Source organism: Somniosus microcephalus, chromosome 10 (genome assembly GCF_052327205.1).
Source record: "Somniosus microcephalus isolate GS21.2 chromosome 10, FLI_Smic_1.0, whole genome shotgun sequence".
Taxonomy (NCBI): Eukaryota; Metazoa; Chordata; class Chondrichthyes; order Squaliformes; family Somniosidae; genus Somniosus; species Somniosus microcephalus.
In genome coordinates, this window is record NC_140996.1 from 71,798,323 (window position 1) to 71,817,136 (window position 18,814).

The window sequence follows — 18,814 nt, forward strand, 5'->3', positions numbered from 1 at the left end:
AAATCACACCTTGGTCTGTCCCCTGCTCCTCCGGCATTTTCTCCTCCTTTGATCATCTCACCTTGATCCACCCCTCTCACCTCTCAATTAAAATCCTCGTTCTTTATCTGCCATCCAAGTACCATAAACATTTTCTCACCAAGATACCTTTACTGCTTTCCTCCTTCAACCTCTGCACCAAGCGACTTCTCATCCTCGGTGATTACAACCTCCATCTCAATTCATCATGCTCAATCGACTTCAACAGGACATAGAAAGGCTAGCAGAATGGGCAGACAAGTGGCAGATGGAATTTAATACAGAAGTGTGAGATGATGCATTTTGGCAGAAGGAACAGGGAGAGGCAATATACACTTAATGGCACAGTTTTAAAGAGTGTGCAGGGACAGAGGGACCTGGGAGTTAATTGTGCATAGGTCCCTGAAGGTGGCGGGACATACCGAGAGAGTGGTTAACAAAGCATATGGGGTTTTGGGCTTCATAAAATGAAGGTATTGAGTACAAAAGTAGAGAAGTTATGCTGAACCTTTATAAAAGCGCTGGTTAGGCCACAACTGGAGTATTGCGTCCAGTTCTGGTCACCACACTTTAGGAAGGATGTGAAGGCACTTGAGAGGATGCAGAGGAGATTTACCAGAATGGTTCCGGGGATGGGGGATCTTAGCTACAAGACAGGTTGGAGAAGCTGGATTTGTTTTCATTTGAGCAAAGGAGATTGAGGGACAATTTGATAGAGGTGTACAAGATTATGAGGGGTTTGGATAGGCTAGACAGGCAAAGGCTGTTCCCACTAACTGATGATACAAGGACTAGGGGACACAGAGGTTTTGGGCAAAGGACGTGAGGAAAAACTTTTTTTACACAGCGAGTGGTGATGACCTGGAATTCGGTGCCGATGGAAGTGGTGGAAGCGGAGACACTCAATGTTTTCAAGGGGAGACTGGATAGGCACTTGAGGGAAATAAACTTGCAGGGCTATGGGGATAGAGCGGGGGAATGGGACTGACTGGATTGTTCTACAGTGAGCCGGCACGGACTCGATGGGCCGAATGGCCTCCTTCTGTGCCGTTATGACTCTATGACTCTCTCTCCTCTGAGTTCACTGCCCTTCTATCCTCCCTTAATCTCTCCCTCCATGTAAACTCCCCATCCCATATTCACAGCCACCCCCTTGACCTTGCCATCTCACGTGGCCTCACTACTCCCATCGTGTCAATCACAGATAAGGCCATCTCTGATCATTTCATTGTATCGCTCTCCACCCACATCCCCCTCCCAACCCTACTTCTTTCTGTGTCCGCCCCTGGAAAACACTTTCTCCCAACTGACTTACAATTGCACTTTCAAAATCTCAACTGTTTAGCCTTTAGCCCTCCATTCGCCATGACATTTCTGCAGCTCCTGATCTGTTCAATCCCACCCTTACCTCCACCTTTGATGCCCTAGTCCCCTTTGAACGTGTTGTCGCCTCCCAATTCTGTGCCCATCTTTCCCAGAGCTCCATGCTTGAATCCCTCCAATCAGGTTTCTGCCCCTGCCACAGTACCGAAACAGCTCTCATCAAAGTCACAAATGACATCCTTTGTGACTGTGACAAAGGTAAACTAGCCCTCCTCGTCCTTCTCGACCTGTCTGCAGCCTTTGACATGGTTGACCACACCATCCTCCTCCAATGCCTCTCCACCGTCGTCCAGCTGGGAAGGACTGCACTCGCCTGGTTCCATTCTTATCTATCTAATCGTAGCCAGAGAATCACCTGCGATGGTTTCTCTTCCCACTCCTGCACCATTACCTCCGGTGTCCCCCAAGGACCTATCCTTGGCCCCCTCCTATTTCTCACCTACATGTTGCTCCTCGGCAACATCATCCGAAAACATAGTGTCAGTTTCCAAATGACGATACCGAGCTCTACCTCACCACCACCTCGCTCGACCCTTCCACAGTCTCTAAATTGTCAGACTGCTTGTACGACATCCAGTACTGGATGAGCAGAAATTTCCTCCAACTAAATATTGGAAGATTGAAGCCATTGTCTTCGGTCCCCGCCATAAACTCCATTCCCTAGCCACCGACTCCAAGGGAATTTATAATGGGGAACAAAGAAATGGCTGACCAATATATACTTTGGTTCTGTCTTCACAAAGGAGGACACAAATAACCTTCCAGAGATTTCGGAGAACATAGGGTCTAATGAGAGGGAGGAATTGAATGAAATCAGTATTTGTAGGGAAATGGTGTTAGGGAAATTGATGACATTGAAGGCCAATAAATCCCCAGGGCCTGATAATCAACATCCTAGGGTACTTAAGGAAGTGGCCCTAGAAATAATAGATGCATTGCTGGTCATCTTCCAAAATTCTATAGACTCTGGAATAGTTCCCATGGATTGGAGGATAGCTAGTGTAATCCCACTATTTAAAAAAGGATGGTAGAGAGAAAACGGGGAATTATAGACCGGTAAGCCTGACATCGGTAGTGGGGAAAATGCTAGAGTCCATTATAAAAGATGTAATAGCAGAGCACTTGGAAAACAGTGACAGGATCAGACAAAGTCAACATGGATTTACAAAAGGTAAATCATGCTGGACTAATCTACTGGAATTTTTTGAGGATGTAACTGGTAGAATAGATAAGGGAGAACCAGTGGATGTGGTGTATTTGGACTTTCAGAAGGGTTTCAATAAGGGCCCGCATAAGAGATTGGCGTGCAAAGTTAAAGTACATGGGATTGGGAGTAAGGTACTGACTTGGATAGAGAACTGGTTGGCAGACAGGAAGCAAAGAGTTGGAATAAACGTGCCTTTTTCCGAGTGGCAGGCAGTGACTAGTGGGGTACCGCAGGGATCGGTGCTAGGACCCCAGCTATTCACAATATATATTAATGATCTAGATGAGGGAACTAGAAGTAATATCTACATGTTTGGAGATGATACAAAGCTGGGTGGGCGTGTGTGCTGTGAGGAGGATGCAGAGAAACTCCAGTATGATTTGGACAGGTTGGGTGATTGGGCAGGTGCATGGCAGATGCAGTATAATCTGGCTAAATGCGAGGTCATCCACTTTGATGGCAAAAACAGGAAGACAGATTATTATCTGATCGGCAATCGATTGGGAAAAGGGGAAGTGCAACGAGACCTGGGTGTCCTTGTGCACCAGTTGCTAAAGGTAAGCATGCAGGTGCAGCAGGCGGTTAAGAAGGCAAATAGTATGTTGGCCTTCATAGCAAGAGGATTTGAGTACAGGAGCAAGGATGTCTTGCTGCAGTTGTATAGGGCCTTGGTGAGACCACACCTTGAGTATTGTGTGCAGTTTTGGTCGCCTTATCTGAGGAAGGATGTTCTTGCCATGAAGGGAGTGCAGCAAAGATTCACCAGACTGATCCCTGGGATGGCAGGAATGACGTATGAAGAGAGATTGAGTCGATTAGGCTTATATTCGCTGGAGTTGAGAAGAATGAGAGGGGATCTCATTGAAACTTATAAAATTCTAACAGGACTAGACAGACTAGATGCAGGAAGGATGTTCCCCATGGCGGGGGAGTCCAGAACCAGGGTTCACAGTCTAAGGATAAGGGGTAAGCCATTTAGGACTGAGATGAGGAGGAATTTCTTCACCCAGAGAGTGGTGAACCTGTGGAATTCTCTACCACAGAAGGCAGTTGAGGCCAACTTATTAAATATATTTCTTAAGGGTAAAGGGCTCAAGGGATATGGGGAGAAAGCAGGCACAGGGTACTGAATTTGGAGGATCAGCCATGATCTCATTAAATGGCGGAACAGGCTCGAGGGGCCGACTGGCCTACTCCTGCTCCTATCTTCTATGTTTCTATCCCTCTCCCTGGCAACTGTCTGAGGCTGACCCAGACTGTTCACAACCATGGTACCATATTTCACCCCGAAATGAGCTTCCGATTGCATATCTGCCTATCTCCACCTCCAGAACATCGTCCGACTCTGCCCCTGCCTCAGCTCATCTGCTGCTGAAACACTCATCCATGCCTTTGTTACGTCTAGACTTGACTACTCCAACGCAGTCCTGGCCGGCATCCCATTTTCTGCCCTCCGTAAACTTGAGGTCATCCAAAATGCTGCTGCTCATGTCCTAACTCACACCAAGTCCCGTTCGCCCATCACGCCTGCGCTCACTGACCTACATTGGCTCCCGGTTAAGCAACGCCTCGATTTGAAAATTCTCATCCTTGTTTTCAAATCCCTCCATGGCCTCTCCCTATCTCTGTAATCTCCTCCAGCCCACACCCTCCAAGATATCAGCGCTCCCCTAATACTGGCCTCATGAGCATCCCTGATTTTAATCACGTCACCATTAGTTGCCATGCCTCCCTAAACCTCTCCGCCGCTCTACCTCTCTCTCCTCCTTAAAACACTCCTTAAAATCTACCTCTTTGACCAAGCTTTTGGTCATCTGCCCATATATCTCCTTATGTGGCTCGGTGTCAAAATTTGTTTGATAATGCTCCTGTGAAGCGCCTTGGGATGTTTTACGTTAAAGGTGCTATATAAATACAAGTTGTCGTAGTCAGTTGGTTGATGTTCTAAGAAACGTGGTGAATTGCTTTTGTGTTTGGCACATTTTAGTTCCAGTGAGCTCAGAAATGCTCTTGAACTTGACGTGCTGTACTGAATCTAGCATCACAGTATGAGGTATGGTACCTCATCCAGATGAGGGAAGATAGTTTTGGGGAATGGAACTCTTTCATTTCATGCACCCAGTGTCAGCACCAAACATGCCCATATCAAGTGTTGCGCAGTCAGATGTAGAGTAAACCTCCGTCTAGTTTGTCCCAACAATGTGGCAAAATCCCAACCTCAGGAGTCCCCACCAGTGTGACATTATTTTCCATTCCTCACACTTGCCAAACTGTGGCCTCGCTGGAGTAGCATTCCCAATTAGTGCTGAATTAGGGAAATTTTGTGCTATAGAACATTGAGCACCAGAACTGGACTGAGACTGCCTGAACTCATATCACACAGAAACCTTATAGCGAGCAGACAGAGGAGACTCTCATCCCATCAGAATGGGATGGATTTTAAGTCAGGTCCTAGAGATGAAAGGCCAATATCTAACCCACTGCACCATCTAGTTCTCAAAAGTTCCTTATTTATTTTTGTAAATGTTTTAAATATTTTGTGCTGATCAAGGCAAGAAAGGTTAGCACTCAGGAATGGAATATTTTCTGGGTGCCCAACATCAGGCACTCAGATCAGGGAAGCACACATCAGATGCAGATTAAAACTCAATGGGCTAGAAATTCGTGGCCTTAGCAGCACTCCGTAGCGCCATTAAATGGCACTAAAACAACGGCCACCGCTCTTTCGCCAGCTGCTGGCGGTTCCTGCGGCAGCCGTCGTTTTCGTCCCTACCTTTGCGCTTCCAGTAACTGGTAGTGCCATCCCCAACAAAATGGCAGCATTGACATAAATTGGCGTGCAACGCCAACTTTACTTCACGAGCGCGAACATCAACCCTAACACTGAATTCAGTGCTGGGTCACCTGGCGTGCAAACAGGCTGACAGCGGCGATGTCTGGACCTCTTAAAGGGACACACACATTATTCATGTAAGTTTGAATTTAAGGTTTTGGACTAAGTTCTTTTGATTTTACTGAAATGATGGCTTGCTGCAATAGATGTGAAAAGTTTTTTTTAAAGTGTGTAAGGAGTGCTGCTGGACACTTGCAAGGGCTCGGATGGTAAATGACGGCCTTTGAGAAGACAGAACATGCTGCGAATGCTCAGCAGGTCACGCAACATCCGTGGAGAGAAAAACCAGAGTTCACGTCTCAGGTTGTGATGCTGCCTGACCAGCTGAGTATTTCCAGCATTTTATGCTGTCAGTTTACATTTACAGCGTCCACTTGTAGAGGGAAGAGGAAGAAGCAGAAGAGGAGGAAGCCAAAGAAGAGGAATCAGAAGGAAGGATGCAACCCAAAGAGTCCCTTTGTGACCAGGATATCCGGGATGGAATCAGCCGCTTCCGGTCCCAGTGACCGTAACCTCCCCTTTCAACATTAGTCCCAGCTTACCTTCCATCTGTTATTGACCATCACAATGTACTCTTGGCCACGATGCTGAAATAAAAGCCACCACAATGCAAACTTTCCAATCCACCTATATACATCTATCCATCCAATAGGACATCAAGAAATCAACTCATCACCCATATGCATTCTCTTAGTGACTGTCTTGTGTGTGCCTTTGCCTATCCTATTGATGTCACGCAATGTGGCTGCAGCATGGCTGGTGGAAGGCTGCTGACATTCAGTGGGGGACACTGCAAATGGCCTTGCTGGTTGACCTTGAGGAGTTGGTGGCTGGGAGTGTCAAATGAATAAAGGAGGATAACGTATGAGGATACTCTCAAATCGTTCTTTCTGGAAGGCCTCCTGGACCCTATGGGTAGAGGGCTAGTGTTGCAATGTTGATCCCCTGCACAAAGCTGGAGTCCTGTGTGAGAGACCCTGGGTACCCCTTCCCTGGCTTTTTGAGCCATTTGTGTTGGCGCTGAGACATTTTTCCAATTTTTTGAGGTTAGGAAGGGAATTCAGCAATTCACATTTGGGACATTTTTTAAAAGGCAGAAAGGGCTGAAAACTGCATTGTCTCACTTCATTTTAATTTGTATTGCTTCAGTGTGCATGGCCCCTTTAATTTTCAGACCTCTGCATCGCCCACAATTCCTTGCGAGCTACACAGCCTCGCTTCCAGAGGCTGTGGAAGCTCTAACGCCGGACCTGGACAAGAACTTCATCTCGGATGCCTCCAGCAATACCATCAGGACGGCGTTGCATGGAAGGGAAGCACTGCACCAACAATCTCCTGCCACCCCAGACGAATTATTCCCAATTAGCGTGCGTCCATTTTCAGCAGCCGTTAACTCCAGTTGCCAAGGACACCAGCAACTTTACTGGCAAACAAATATTTCTCCTCCCCTGTACTCGTTCTCACCAATGTGCCTTAAACCTAACCTCAGAGAAATATTCATTACTGGATCAGTGTGAATTTTTCCACTTTGCCTGCCAGCCATATTTATCATCTCTGCGATTACCAACTGTAGAATTATGGGCTGCTTTGTGCTTTGAACCCACATCCATTAGAAACAAGGCTGAGACTGACCAAACTCTACAGTCAGCAGAGAGTAGAGAACTTACACTACAGCTGAATTTGAGTTCTGCTCCCAAAGGGAAAGAGACAGCGGGATAAATTTTACAATTTAGCTCTCCTGGCGCAGAGTTTCGCCCAGCGAGAACTCAGATCAGGAATTTGGGTGTAGAGGTCAGTGCTCCCAATTCAGGATCTGCACAAGTTACTGGTTATTAATTTTAATGGATGGAAAATCGTGCAGGCCAGGAATTGGTCACATTAACCTTCAGGTGAATGTGAAGCTCTGTGCTTGAAGCGCTTTAAACTAGCAAGCAAGCTCATCGTGGCATCTCGTCCATAAAACAGAAATATTCTTACTTTGTCCAGATGTATTTAGTAGCGGGCGGGTTAGCAACTGCATCACAAACCAGATGTAAGCTGCCTTGTTCAGTCTTCTGAGGTTTAACAATAACTGATGATATATCTGAAAAAAACATTTTTTTTTCTAAGCAAATTCTTTAAAGCATTGAAGACAATAAGCAATTGCAACATATAACTTACGAGGATAGTCACTCTACATAGAAATTCCAACACTGTGCTGATGTTTATCCTCCACAAGACGAGTAGTCCTAATCCTGTGGTCCCACCCTGTTCCCGTAATAAATTATCCCCCTTTCCTTCAAAGAAGGAAAAGAAAATTGGGCGGAATGTAAAACTAGCTGCCAATTCGCTATCACCCATTTTTTACTACCACCCAAAATCAAGTTCACCCCCTGTCTCTGGGTAAGAATAGATCTGAAGTTTAGAGAGGACAAGTGTAGACAGGGATGATCAAATACTCAATGGAATATCAACTCTCCTGTGTTAATTGGGACAGTTGAAGTGACATTCTTGGTATCTACGTGGTCAGGGTTGACTAATGGAATTTGTAATGTATGTCAATGTTAAGAAGGTCAAAGAGGCATTTTAGAGAGCATAATCTTTTTGGACTTTTTCCTCAGTGAATTTGTGCTCATCACGGGTGGGTCGCATCATGGCGGTGGAGGGGGGCGGGGGATGGCAGGTGAAGGGTCGGCACATGGAAGTAGGGGCGCTCCCAGGGCTGGACAGGTACAGCATGTTACGGGTGGGCTGCGTTTTTGACATGCGCGGGCAGAGGGAACCCAGGAACATTGGTCCTTGCACATGTTTGGAGTTGACAAAAAAAATTATAGAACAATAGTGATCTTTCAGACGCAAGAGATGAAACAGCATGAGAGGAAACAAAGAGCAGACATTTTGAAAATGAATAGTTTTCACAACACTCATGCAGTTCCCAGTATTGGCGCAGTGGGAGAATTACTCAACAGGCCAATGGAACTTGGTAATGAACCGGCCACTAAAAAGCTGCACTGCTTGAATATTCGTTAAGAGCCCAAGACAAGACAGGAAGCACTCATGTACTGAATGAAATGAGGGTAGAAGCTGGGAAAGCTGTGGCTTAATTTTTCATAGTACATTTGAATTCAGGGTAGGATGAAATACTAAAAGGATTATTATTCTGAATGCCAACTCTTGCTGCAGAGCATCACCCGCTGGGAGTGAATATCGGGAAATCGCAGCCATGCTTCCCACTATTTTATGTTGTAGGGTTCTCAAAATTCCCACATTCCCCAAAAGTTATGGATAAAGGGACCCTGTATGGACGAGTTGGTAAAACGGGTACCCAAAATGGTTTCTGCAACCTCGTGACCAAAAGCACAGGATTTTAAAAGCAAGGCCCTGCAGAAAAGGCAGGCACTTTTTCAAAGCCTGAAACGAAACCTAAAATGCATGAATCTGCGAAGAGACTTTGTGGAGTCAGACAGCTAAAGCAAACACAGAATATGCATTCATTCACCATGAAACAGATCAGGTTAGAATGGGCCTAAATCGAAGCCATTAGGTTTCTGCATATTTAATCGGTAACAGCTCACAGTAGCCATCAAGCCTGGATGAGGACAATTAAGTTTCATAAATGACAAACAGCCAGGACATCGAAGCCATTAAACACGGAGACAACCACTCCAGAAGTCGTTAAAGTAAATGGCTGTAATCATTTTAAATGAGCCCGCCAAAAGTTAGACAAAGGACTGACCTGATTTGGCGCGCAGATAAGGAATGTAGAATCGGGTATAATTGTAGGCCCATCAGTAGTGATCGCTCTCTCTTGCCTCTTATTGCTTGGCCTTTGGCCTGCTGCCTCTCGTTCTCGTGCCCTGGCCTCGTGGCGGGCTCTCTTCTCGCTCCCCGCGCCGCTCAACACCAAGGACGCCCATTACTACACCGAGGGCCCAACGCGGGAGGAGAACGAGACCAGAGTTCAAAAACACACAGGACACACAGGCCACAAACGGGCAGACGAGACGAGACAAGACGAAGAATACAGTAAACCGATAAAGGCAGAGAAGGGCGGCGGAAAGACGCATTGGGGGCCAAACGCCTAGTTATAAGCTGGCGTTTGACGAATAAACCGGCGTTTCAAGCATGAATAGCAGCGTCCATGACGAATAAACTGGTGTTCAAAGAATGGGTAGTAAAATCAGTTTAACAATATAAACCGCCAACCGAGCCCCAACCATTTAAAAAACTCGTCAGCGACTAAACCACCCGAGGAAGAAGACGAAGAAGACGCGACTCGACATTAGCTGAGGAAAAGGAGGGTGATTCGCATAAACAACTCCACCGCCGCACCCTGTGACCACGTGGCGACGAGACACCCCAAAGGACAGAAAGAACGTACCCCAAAGTCACAACCGCTAAAAGTCAACAGGTTTCGAATTGGTGAGCATAAATCCCTGGCCACTCATAGCTTAATCTAGCTAGGTATAGGGGTGGGATAAGGATAAGGGGATTTTAATGTATTTGTTTCCCTCGATGTGCCATGTGTTCCCCATTCCCAAATAAGTGTATTATTTTATATGCCTGTAATCAGCTTAGTAATTCTCAGTATTGTGTTTTATTCTGTCGTTAATAAAAATTACGGTTTACTTGCACCGAACCACTTGTCTACTCGTTTTTCTGTATCGCCGCCTGTACCTAAGTCCAGTGTCTAGAACCCAGGGGGTGTGGAGCGATTCGAACCACTCAGACAGTCAGGGGCAGAGCTGACTGGGCACACGCCACACACCAAACCCCCTACAGAAATGGCGACCGCGGCAGGTCACCGGAAACAGGGGTGCGACACAGTAGACAATGGTTCGGAGGAGCAAAACATAATGGAGGAAAGGATTTCTGATTAGTATGGTGAATATCACAAAGAAGTGAATCACCACTCTGTTAAAGGCTTGCCGTCCGGTAGATGCCGCAGCTAAGTGGACAGAAGGAAAGGAGCACAAGAAATCCCTAGAGAAGGCAGTCTGGCTGATGTGCTTTAAAACGCAGGTCCAGCTTTTGGACAGGCTTGTTGCAGCACAGGCAGCCGAGATAAAAGAGTCAGCCCTGGAATCCAGTACAAGGCTCTAGCAGGGGAGAAGTTACTGGTAGCATTGCAGGCCCTGAATCAGGAAAGGGTACAATGGGAGAACATAAGGCCAGGTTGGAATACCTACAGTGCCAAGTCACCGAAGCCAAGGGTAACGAGTTGAGGTTACGGGAAAAGAATGCCCGCCTAGCGAGACAAGTAAGGGAGCAGGAGGAGAAAGTAAAGGCAGCTTACAAGTTAGCGAGCGAACAGGGGTTTGAAGATGCAGATCATGGCCCCTGCAAGGAACAGATAGAAAGTCTGAGCCTGGCCCTAAGGAAAGCAAAGGGCATGGTGTGCCTTATAAGCCCGAATGCAGGCCAGGCAGATTTCACAGGGAACGAGGGGAGAATGGTTCAAACACCACAGGTAGTGCAAAAGGGCAACCCGATTGAGGAACAGGAGGTCCTGCGACCACCACCCGTAGCGCCAGGTTTTAGCGAGGTCTGGCAGCAAGGGGGGGGCGCAGTCAGGGGTCGAAGCGGAGGTGGAACAACCCCCGCGGGAGAGGCTAGAACCAGGACCGATGTGCCCAGCCCGGCATTGGAGGTTCGGCCCACCCTCGGCGAGGAAGAGGGACCCCTCCAAAACCAGTTCGTATTACCCTATAGCACCCAACAGCTTAGGGCTATGGTGAGCCATATCCCGAGGCTCACCGAGAAAGGAGACCCCTCAGTCCATTTCAGGGAGATGGAACAGGCAGCCAGCATCAACAATTGCGATGATGCTGAGCGGGCTAAAATGCTGCTGTTCTCTTTAGAGAGTAAGCTCCTCCAATCCCTCTCTGACGAGTGCAAGAGGGGGCAGGACGGGTATGAGGCGCTCAGGGATGAAGTTCTGGAGGCCATGGGGATGAACGAGGGAAGTCCTTTCTCCCGTGTGGAGAAGACGGTACAGCTCGCAGGGGAAACCCCGCAAGCTTTCGTGGATAGGTTATGGCCGGTGTACCGGAGTGCCTGTCCGGGGGCACCTAATCGGGCGTTCCTGAACGGAGATCCACTGGCTCCGTTGCCTGGTGGCAAACAGCTTGCCACAGGTCCGGGCCGAGACGGAAGCCTGGTTCGACCCCAAGAATCCCCTGACCACCGAAGTTACGGTGATCAGACAGTTAACTCTTGCCTATAAGAACGGTAGGGGATCCAATGCACACCCACCTAAGGGGAAGGCACATGAAGTAAAACCCGGACCGGGTAGGAAGGAGTGGCATCAGGAAGGGAAAAAACCCCCCAACACAAAGCTCAATTGTTACGGGTGTGGGAAGGATGGTCATTGGAGGAAGGAGTGTAAGAACCCTTGGAAAGACAGCAAGGGAAAGAACTCCACAGCCCCAGCCCAAAAAGTAGAGGCAGGAATCCCTCCCGCCGTGGCTGAGTCATTGTTGGACGTCATGAGGTCCATATTGACTGGCCAAGGGAGGGTAGCAGCCACTACAGGTGTGCTGACCCCCTCAGCCCCGTCCAACCCATGGCCCTGACTAGAACCAGTGCAGCCTGTCGACCTGTGTCCCCTTGAAAACGATGAGGGGAATAGGCCCTGTGTTAAGATGCGGGCGGAGACGGTGCAGGGGAGATATTCGGTGGACACTGGAGCTTCCAGCACGGTGGTCCATTCGGAAGACCCGACCAATCCACCCATGTCTAACAAGGTCCCATTTAGCCCAATGGGAGTCACAGGGAATGAGCAGGCTGGGGAAATGGCCAAACTTTTGGCCATAGTTTTAGGATCCCTCCCTACCACGTGGGAAGGTAACCAAAGGACCAACGAGGTGACCAAGCAGGGGGCTAGGGAAGGAGAGTTCTGGGATCCCTGTAGAGCAGGCCCGATAGCCACAGTCCGGGACAAGGGAGGCACACAGGGCCTAAAGCAGGTCCAAGCCCAAGATCCCGTATGTAAGGCCGTCCCGGTAAGGCCCGAGAAGAGAGAGCAGTCAGTTTGGGTAAGGTCTGAGGACAGAAATCCTCAGCCTGCGGCGGGATCAAGTTCACAGACTGCACAGGCAGGCGCTGTAGCTTGTTTAAGGAGAGGGGCCATCCCGCCCAACGATTGGGACACTCCCCCAACTCTTCTGGGATCCAGATTAGGAGGGACCCGAGGGCGAAGACCCCGCCCCTGATCCAGGTTTAGAGGAGGAGGGACCCGAGGGCAAAGACCCCGCCCCCGACCCAGGTTTAGAGGAGGAGGGACCCGAGGGCAAAGACCCCGCCCCTGACCCAGGTTTAGTGGAGGAGGGACCTGAGGGCGAAGACCCCGCCCCGGACCCAGGTTTGGGACCTGGGGGCGGAGACTCTCAGCCTGCAGCAACAGGCTGCGAAGAGTTACCTGCCCCTAGCCCAGGTTCGGGAGAGGTAAAGCCTGAGGAAGAAGATCCCCAGCCAGCGGCAGAGGTGAGTCCACAGACCGCACCGGAGGGGGCAGCGGCTCGGGTTAAAGGCCCACCAGTCAGAAAAACCCCACCCGCCAAGGTCCCTAGAAGGTCCCCACGGACGCCCCAGCCAAGGAAACCATGGTCACCGGCTCCCCCGTTAAAAGGGGCCGCCCCTTGAGTGAGGGATCGGTCCGAAGACAGAGGTCCCCAGCCAGCAGCCACAGGCTGTGAGGGACCGAATGTACAGGACAGCGTGGCCACACCGACGGGAGCAGTTTGCCACAGCCCTAACAGGGATTAGGCTGGCCGCCCGGAGACGGGCGGCGGATGTATATAGTTTAGGTAATTTAAGTTTAGGTAATTTTAAGTTGGGTGTTTAGTGTAAGTTAAACAAGGTGATGGGTAGTTTTAAATAAGTAGTGATCTATTAAGAGTGTGCGTATTTGAGTCGAGGTCGCGAGACCCGACTATGCTTCACCCAAACCAGAGAATTTCCTCGTGATCTGGCTATATGTTCTTGTATCTTCTGCAGAAAGATTTTCAGGATGAAGGGGGGCGTAATCCTACTCGCCCTGATAGGACTGAGCATTGGAAAGCGAGGTGACGTGGAGGAATCCCACATCTATGAATGCTCAGGAGAAAGAGCACCTATAGTAACCGATGGAAGTGGCGAACGGGACGTGGAGGAGATCGCCGTCTATGTCCACGAGGGAAGGTGGCCAGGGTGGCTGAGGTCCGGTTCGTCTCAGTACTCCAGCCAGACCAGGTTCACGTACGGGGAGGCCTCCCTCCTGTGCCCCAGGGTATAGGTCATTACCACAAGGGTTAGCGTCACCGTAGGGAAATGTGTATGTTTAGCATGCAAGGGACAGATTCCTTTGGATAGGTGGTAGTGGCTCAGAAAGCTGAGCAAGGATATGAGAAACCCCGCAGTCGAGTGGGAACGGTTGGGGAACAATACCCACCGGACGATTACAGGGGCCCACGGGGGATTAAGTGTGTGCTGGGAACCGGATCAAGGGATTTATGTCTGTATGTGGGGGTCGGAGGTCTGCCCCACAGGCATATCCATCATTTCCCACCGGCAGTGGCAAGACGCCAGGGAGGGGATGAAGTGGGATACCAGCCTGAAGGTGTGCGCGGTCCCATACTCCCCGATCCCAGTCAATGCCACTGAGCTTGTGCCCCGCCCCCGAAAGACCTGCCCACGACGCAGGCAGCGAGGACACACAGGGAGGGGTGCCCCGCCACCACCAAGGGACCAGGGCATGGGCTGGTACTAGTGCAGACGGATCAGGTGCTGTACCAGGGGGTACACTACGCGGTAGCCTCCATGATTTTAAACCTCACCGAGGTACACTTACCGGAGTGGTGCCCCAAAGAGACAGAGCAGTTATACCAGGCCCTATTAAAGGAGATGTTTAGAAAATGTTACGAGTTCGATTTCGCCAATGTTGACAAAACCGAACTGTACACCACACATCATGAGTTTTGGGTAATGTGGGGAGGCAAAGAAGGGGAGCATGGAATGATGTTTTTACTGCATTCAACACAGGGTCCTCTGTCATCAACAATTTAGATAATATAGAATTACAGACCCAGATAAACGGTTTAAAAACACAGTTAAAGAAAATCTTGATGGATGAGAACAAAGTAGTGGGCTCGGAGTTACACGAGGACCAGGCCATGACAGTCCATTTAAAACAAATTATAGCCGAGCTGGAGAAGCACGCAAAGACCGTAAACGCCCTCATAAAGGGAGGACAGAAATGCTTCAGATCAGGCTGCGCAGAACGAGGTGTGCGTGCTGTACGGGCATGGTTGCTGGGCGAGGGCCGCAGTAATCTGGAGGATTTCAAACAGGGTTTAGTCCCCTCCTGGATCAGCAACAAGCACCTCGCAGCCCTCCATCCGTTTGAGAATGCATTAAGCCCGTGCCAACTCCGGCTAGCTTCTGAGGCCTACCCAGTCCCAGTAGGTTGTGGACGGTCAAACCACACAATCATGGGTATAGTAATTAGGATGCCGGTCATGGGTAGGACAGCCCGACCCACGCCGGTATACAGGGTAGTGAACATTGGAGTCATTCAAGGGGATGCACACATCCGTTTCACAGCGGTCCCACCTTATGTCATAAAGTGGGAGCACGCTATGACAGGTACTGACCTTTTGGGGTGCCGGAGCACACATAATCCTGTGCCCCCAGCACTTGAACGCCTATTCAAAACCACAGTACGGGTTCAGAGCTGCTGGCGCAAAACCTATAAATTGTACCATGGAGGCAATGGCACAAGGCCATGTTCCCCCACAGGTAGCATATATAGGTGGGACATATTGTGTCACCACGGGAGCGCCCCACTACCAGCATGGACAGCATAGCTGGTGTCCGGTAAGTGACAGCAGTTTCTGCTTTAAACCCGAGGCAGAAGTTCAAGTGGCCCAGGAACGAATTGTCCCCATTCACCTCACTGTAAAGGAGAATTTCACCAATCTACAAAAGTATGTAGCGCATTTCGGCTACGAAATCCCCCCTCTCCCAGAACATCTCACCAAAATACTCAAAGCAGTTATAGTTTCACAGAAACATTTTTACACTCTGGAGCAGAAAACAGTAGAGATAGGGGCCAAGATATTGGATATTGTAGTTCCACCCTGGTGGGACATTTTTGAGAATAGAGAGGTCCCTTCGTGGATCAGACTGGCTTCCCACATTCTCGTGGTTTGCCAGCTGGGGATAGTATTGTACCTAGTGTGCACTCAGTGCAAGGGAAAAGGCCAAATACTAGAATTCTGAAACCAAAGGACGTGGAAAGAACATTATGTTAAGGTGGAGGGAGATACTCCTGTTTGAATTTTTTTGTTTGTGGTATTGAATAAAGATTGTTGTTTTTTTATGTTCTTTTGTTATTTTCAATAAAGATTTTTCGATTTGTTGTTTTTAATAAAGATGATGTGTACCAAGTGGTGCAGGGATGTTGGATCCCCTCCATGCTTGGATGTGTGTAAACACCTGTAATCTGTCTATGTATGCTTATGTACACTACATTTTTACAGAATGGGAAATGCATGTGTCGTGGGATCATAGATAGGTAATTACAGGGGAGATTGACTATGAAGGGTCGGAAATTTTGCTCACCTTGTCAGGATGATACTTAAAGCGAGTTTAGTATCAACAGGGGGAGTGTAGGGTTCTCAAAATTCCCACATTCCCCAAAAGTTATGGATAAAGGGACCCTGTATGGACAAGTTGGTAAAAAGGGTACCCAAAATAGCTTCTGCAACCTCGTGACCAAAAGCACAGGATTTTAAAAGCAAGGCCCTGCAGAAAAGGCAGGCACTTTTTCAAAGCCTGAAACGAAACCTAAAATGCATGAATCTGCGAAGAGACTTTGTGGAGCCAGACAGCTAAAGCAAACACAGAATATGCATTCATTCACCTTGAAACAGATCAGGTTAGAATGGGCCTAAATCGAGGCCATTAGGTTTCTGCATATTTAATCGGTAACACCTCACAGTAGTCATCAAGCCAGGATGAGGACAATTAAGTTTCATAAATGACAAACAGCCAGGTCATCGAAGCCATTAAACACGGAGACAACCACTCCAGAAGTCGTTAAAGTAAATGGCTGTAATCATTTAAAAAAAGCCTGCCAAAAGTTAGACAAAGGACTGACCTGATTTGGCACGCAGATAAGGAGTGAAGAACTGGGTATAATTGTAGGCCCATCGGTAGTGATCGCTCTCTTGCTCTTGCCTCTTATCGTTGGCCTTCTGCCTCTTGTTCTCGTGCCCTGGCCTCGTGGTGGGCTCTCTTCTCGCTCCCCGTGCCGCTCAACACCAAGGACACCCATTACTATACCAAGGGTCCAACGCGGGAGGAGAACAAGACCAGAGTTCAAAAACACACAGGACACAAACGGGCAGACGAGACGAGACGAGATGAAGAATACGGTAAACCGATAAAGGCAGAGAAGGGCAGCGGAAAGACGCATTGGGGGCCAAACGCCTAGTTATAAGCTGGCGTTTGACGAATAAACTGGCGTTTCAAGCATGGATAGCAGTGTCCATGACGAATAAACTGGTGTTCAAAGAATGGGTAGTAAAATCAGTTTGACAATATAAACCGCCAACCGAGCCCCAACAGTTTTAAAAACTCGTCAGCAACTAAACCGCCTGAGGAAGAAGACGAAGACACGAATCGACGACATTAGCTGAGGAAAAGGAGGGTGATTCGCATAAACAACTCCACCGCTGCGCCCTGTGGCCACGTGGCGACGAGACACCCCAAAGGACAGCAAGAACGGACCCCAAAGTCACAACCTTTAAAAGTCAACAGGTTTCGAATTGGTGAGCATAAATCCCTGGCCACTCAGCTTAATCTAGCTAGGTATAGGGGGTGGGTTAAGGATAAGGGGATTTTTAATGTATTTGTTTCCCTTGATGTGCCGTGTGTTCCCCATTCCCATATAAGTGTATATTTTTATATGCCTGTAATCAGCTTAGTAATTCTCAGTATTGTGTTTTATACTGTCTTTAATAAAAATTATGGTTTTCTTGCACCGAACCACTTGTCTACTCGTTTTCTGTATCGCCGCCTGTACCTAAGTCCGGTGTCTAGAACCCAGGGGGTGTGCAGCGATTCGACCCGCTCAGAGACAGTCAGGGGCAGAGCTGACTGGGCACACGCCACACACCAAACCCCCTACCAATGTCCTTTAGGTGTTGTAAATAATCTTTATGATTCTCAGGTGGTAATTTTCAACATCATCACTTGGATTGCAACTGAGTGGATGGATTGTTGCTCATTGCAGAACATGCCCAATTTTAGTTCCATGAATTTCAATTCAACTAAAAACAGACGTGTTCTGTAATGGCCTAGCGGTGAAGATAAAAATAACCCCGTCAGTTTTTAGTGAGTCAAACAGGTCCAATAAAGTGAATGGAAAACTTAACTGAAGGATTCAGCCATCCTGATTTGGACATATATTGCTGTTTCTTCATCGTCACTGGGTCAAAATCTTGGAACTTCCTACCTAAATGCATTGTGGAAGCACCTTCACAAAACGGACTGCAGCGGTTCAAGGCGGCGGCTCACCACCACCTTCTCAAGGTCAACTAGGGATGGCAATAAATGCCAGCCTTACCAGCGACACCCACATCCCAAGAATGATTTTTTTCCTGTACACTTTAATCCCTTACCCTTTCATTATTGCTTCAACAATATTTTTCGTAAAGTTCCAGATCTCTACTGCATTTGTTTTTACAAAGTGGAACAGTGTAGTTTCCAATACTACAGATTCACTGCCAAGAAAGATCATTAAAGCACAGTGACCTGGAGTTAAACGTTCAATTCCAAACCTGATCCATTCTAAATACAGAGTGATGTTGGGCATTTTAAATACATCAGGGTGTTCTCTGCCAATTTCTGACAGTCTTCTTGATATTGTTAACCTCAGCACATCTTCCATTATGATTTTGACTTCCTGTAATTCTTCAATAAAGAGACTGAACAATGATGAACTATCCATATTACTGCACAGTATTTATAGAGGTGAAAGGGCAGATATCCAGCTGGTTAAACCAATTATTGGAACATAGGGTTTATTTCTCTTCCTAGTTGTCTTTCAGCTTTTGTTTCAATATAGTACCAAAAAGCCATTGTTTTAAAGGAGTGAAATAAATTAATGATGGCTCTGGTTGGCCTTGTGGGTGAAGGTTCTGGGCTTGATCCCCAGTATGTGCGGAGTTTGGTGACAAAAGGTGAGGCAGCAGTTGGGAAACTATGAGTAGCATCAGTGCACCAGGGTAAGCAGAGGGAATAACAGAAACAGCCAGGGTTCCTAATCCCAATTACAATCTAATCAGTCT

The 18,814-nt window shown here is 48.1% G+C and overlaps 1 protein-coding gene across 6 annotated transcripts in view; it reads right to left on the minus strand.

Moving 5' to 3' along the window:
- The window catches only part of LOC147111544 (nectin-1-like), a 267,273-nt gene that overhangs the window by 163,173 nt on the left and 85,286 nt on the right, over positions 1-18,814 (minus strand). For all 6 annotated transcript variants that reach the window (XM_085998611.1, XM_085998606.1, XM_085998610.1 and 3 more), the window contains one exon: positions 7,479-7,584. In XM_085998611.1, the coding sequence (XP_085854737.1) occupies positions 7,479-7,584 (106 nt within the window). The remainder of the gene's footprint in view (positions 1-7,478; positions 7,585-18,814) is intronic.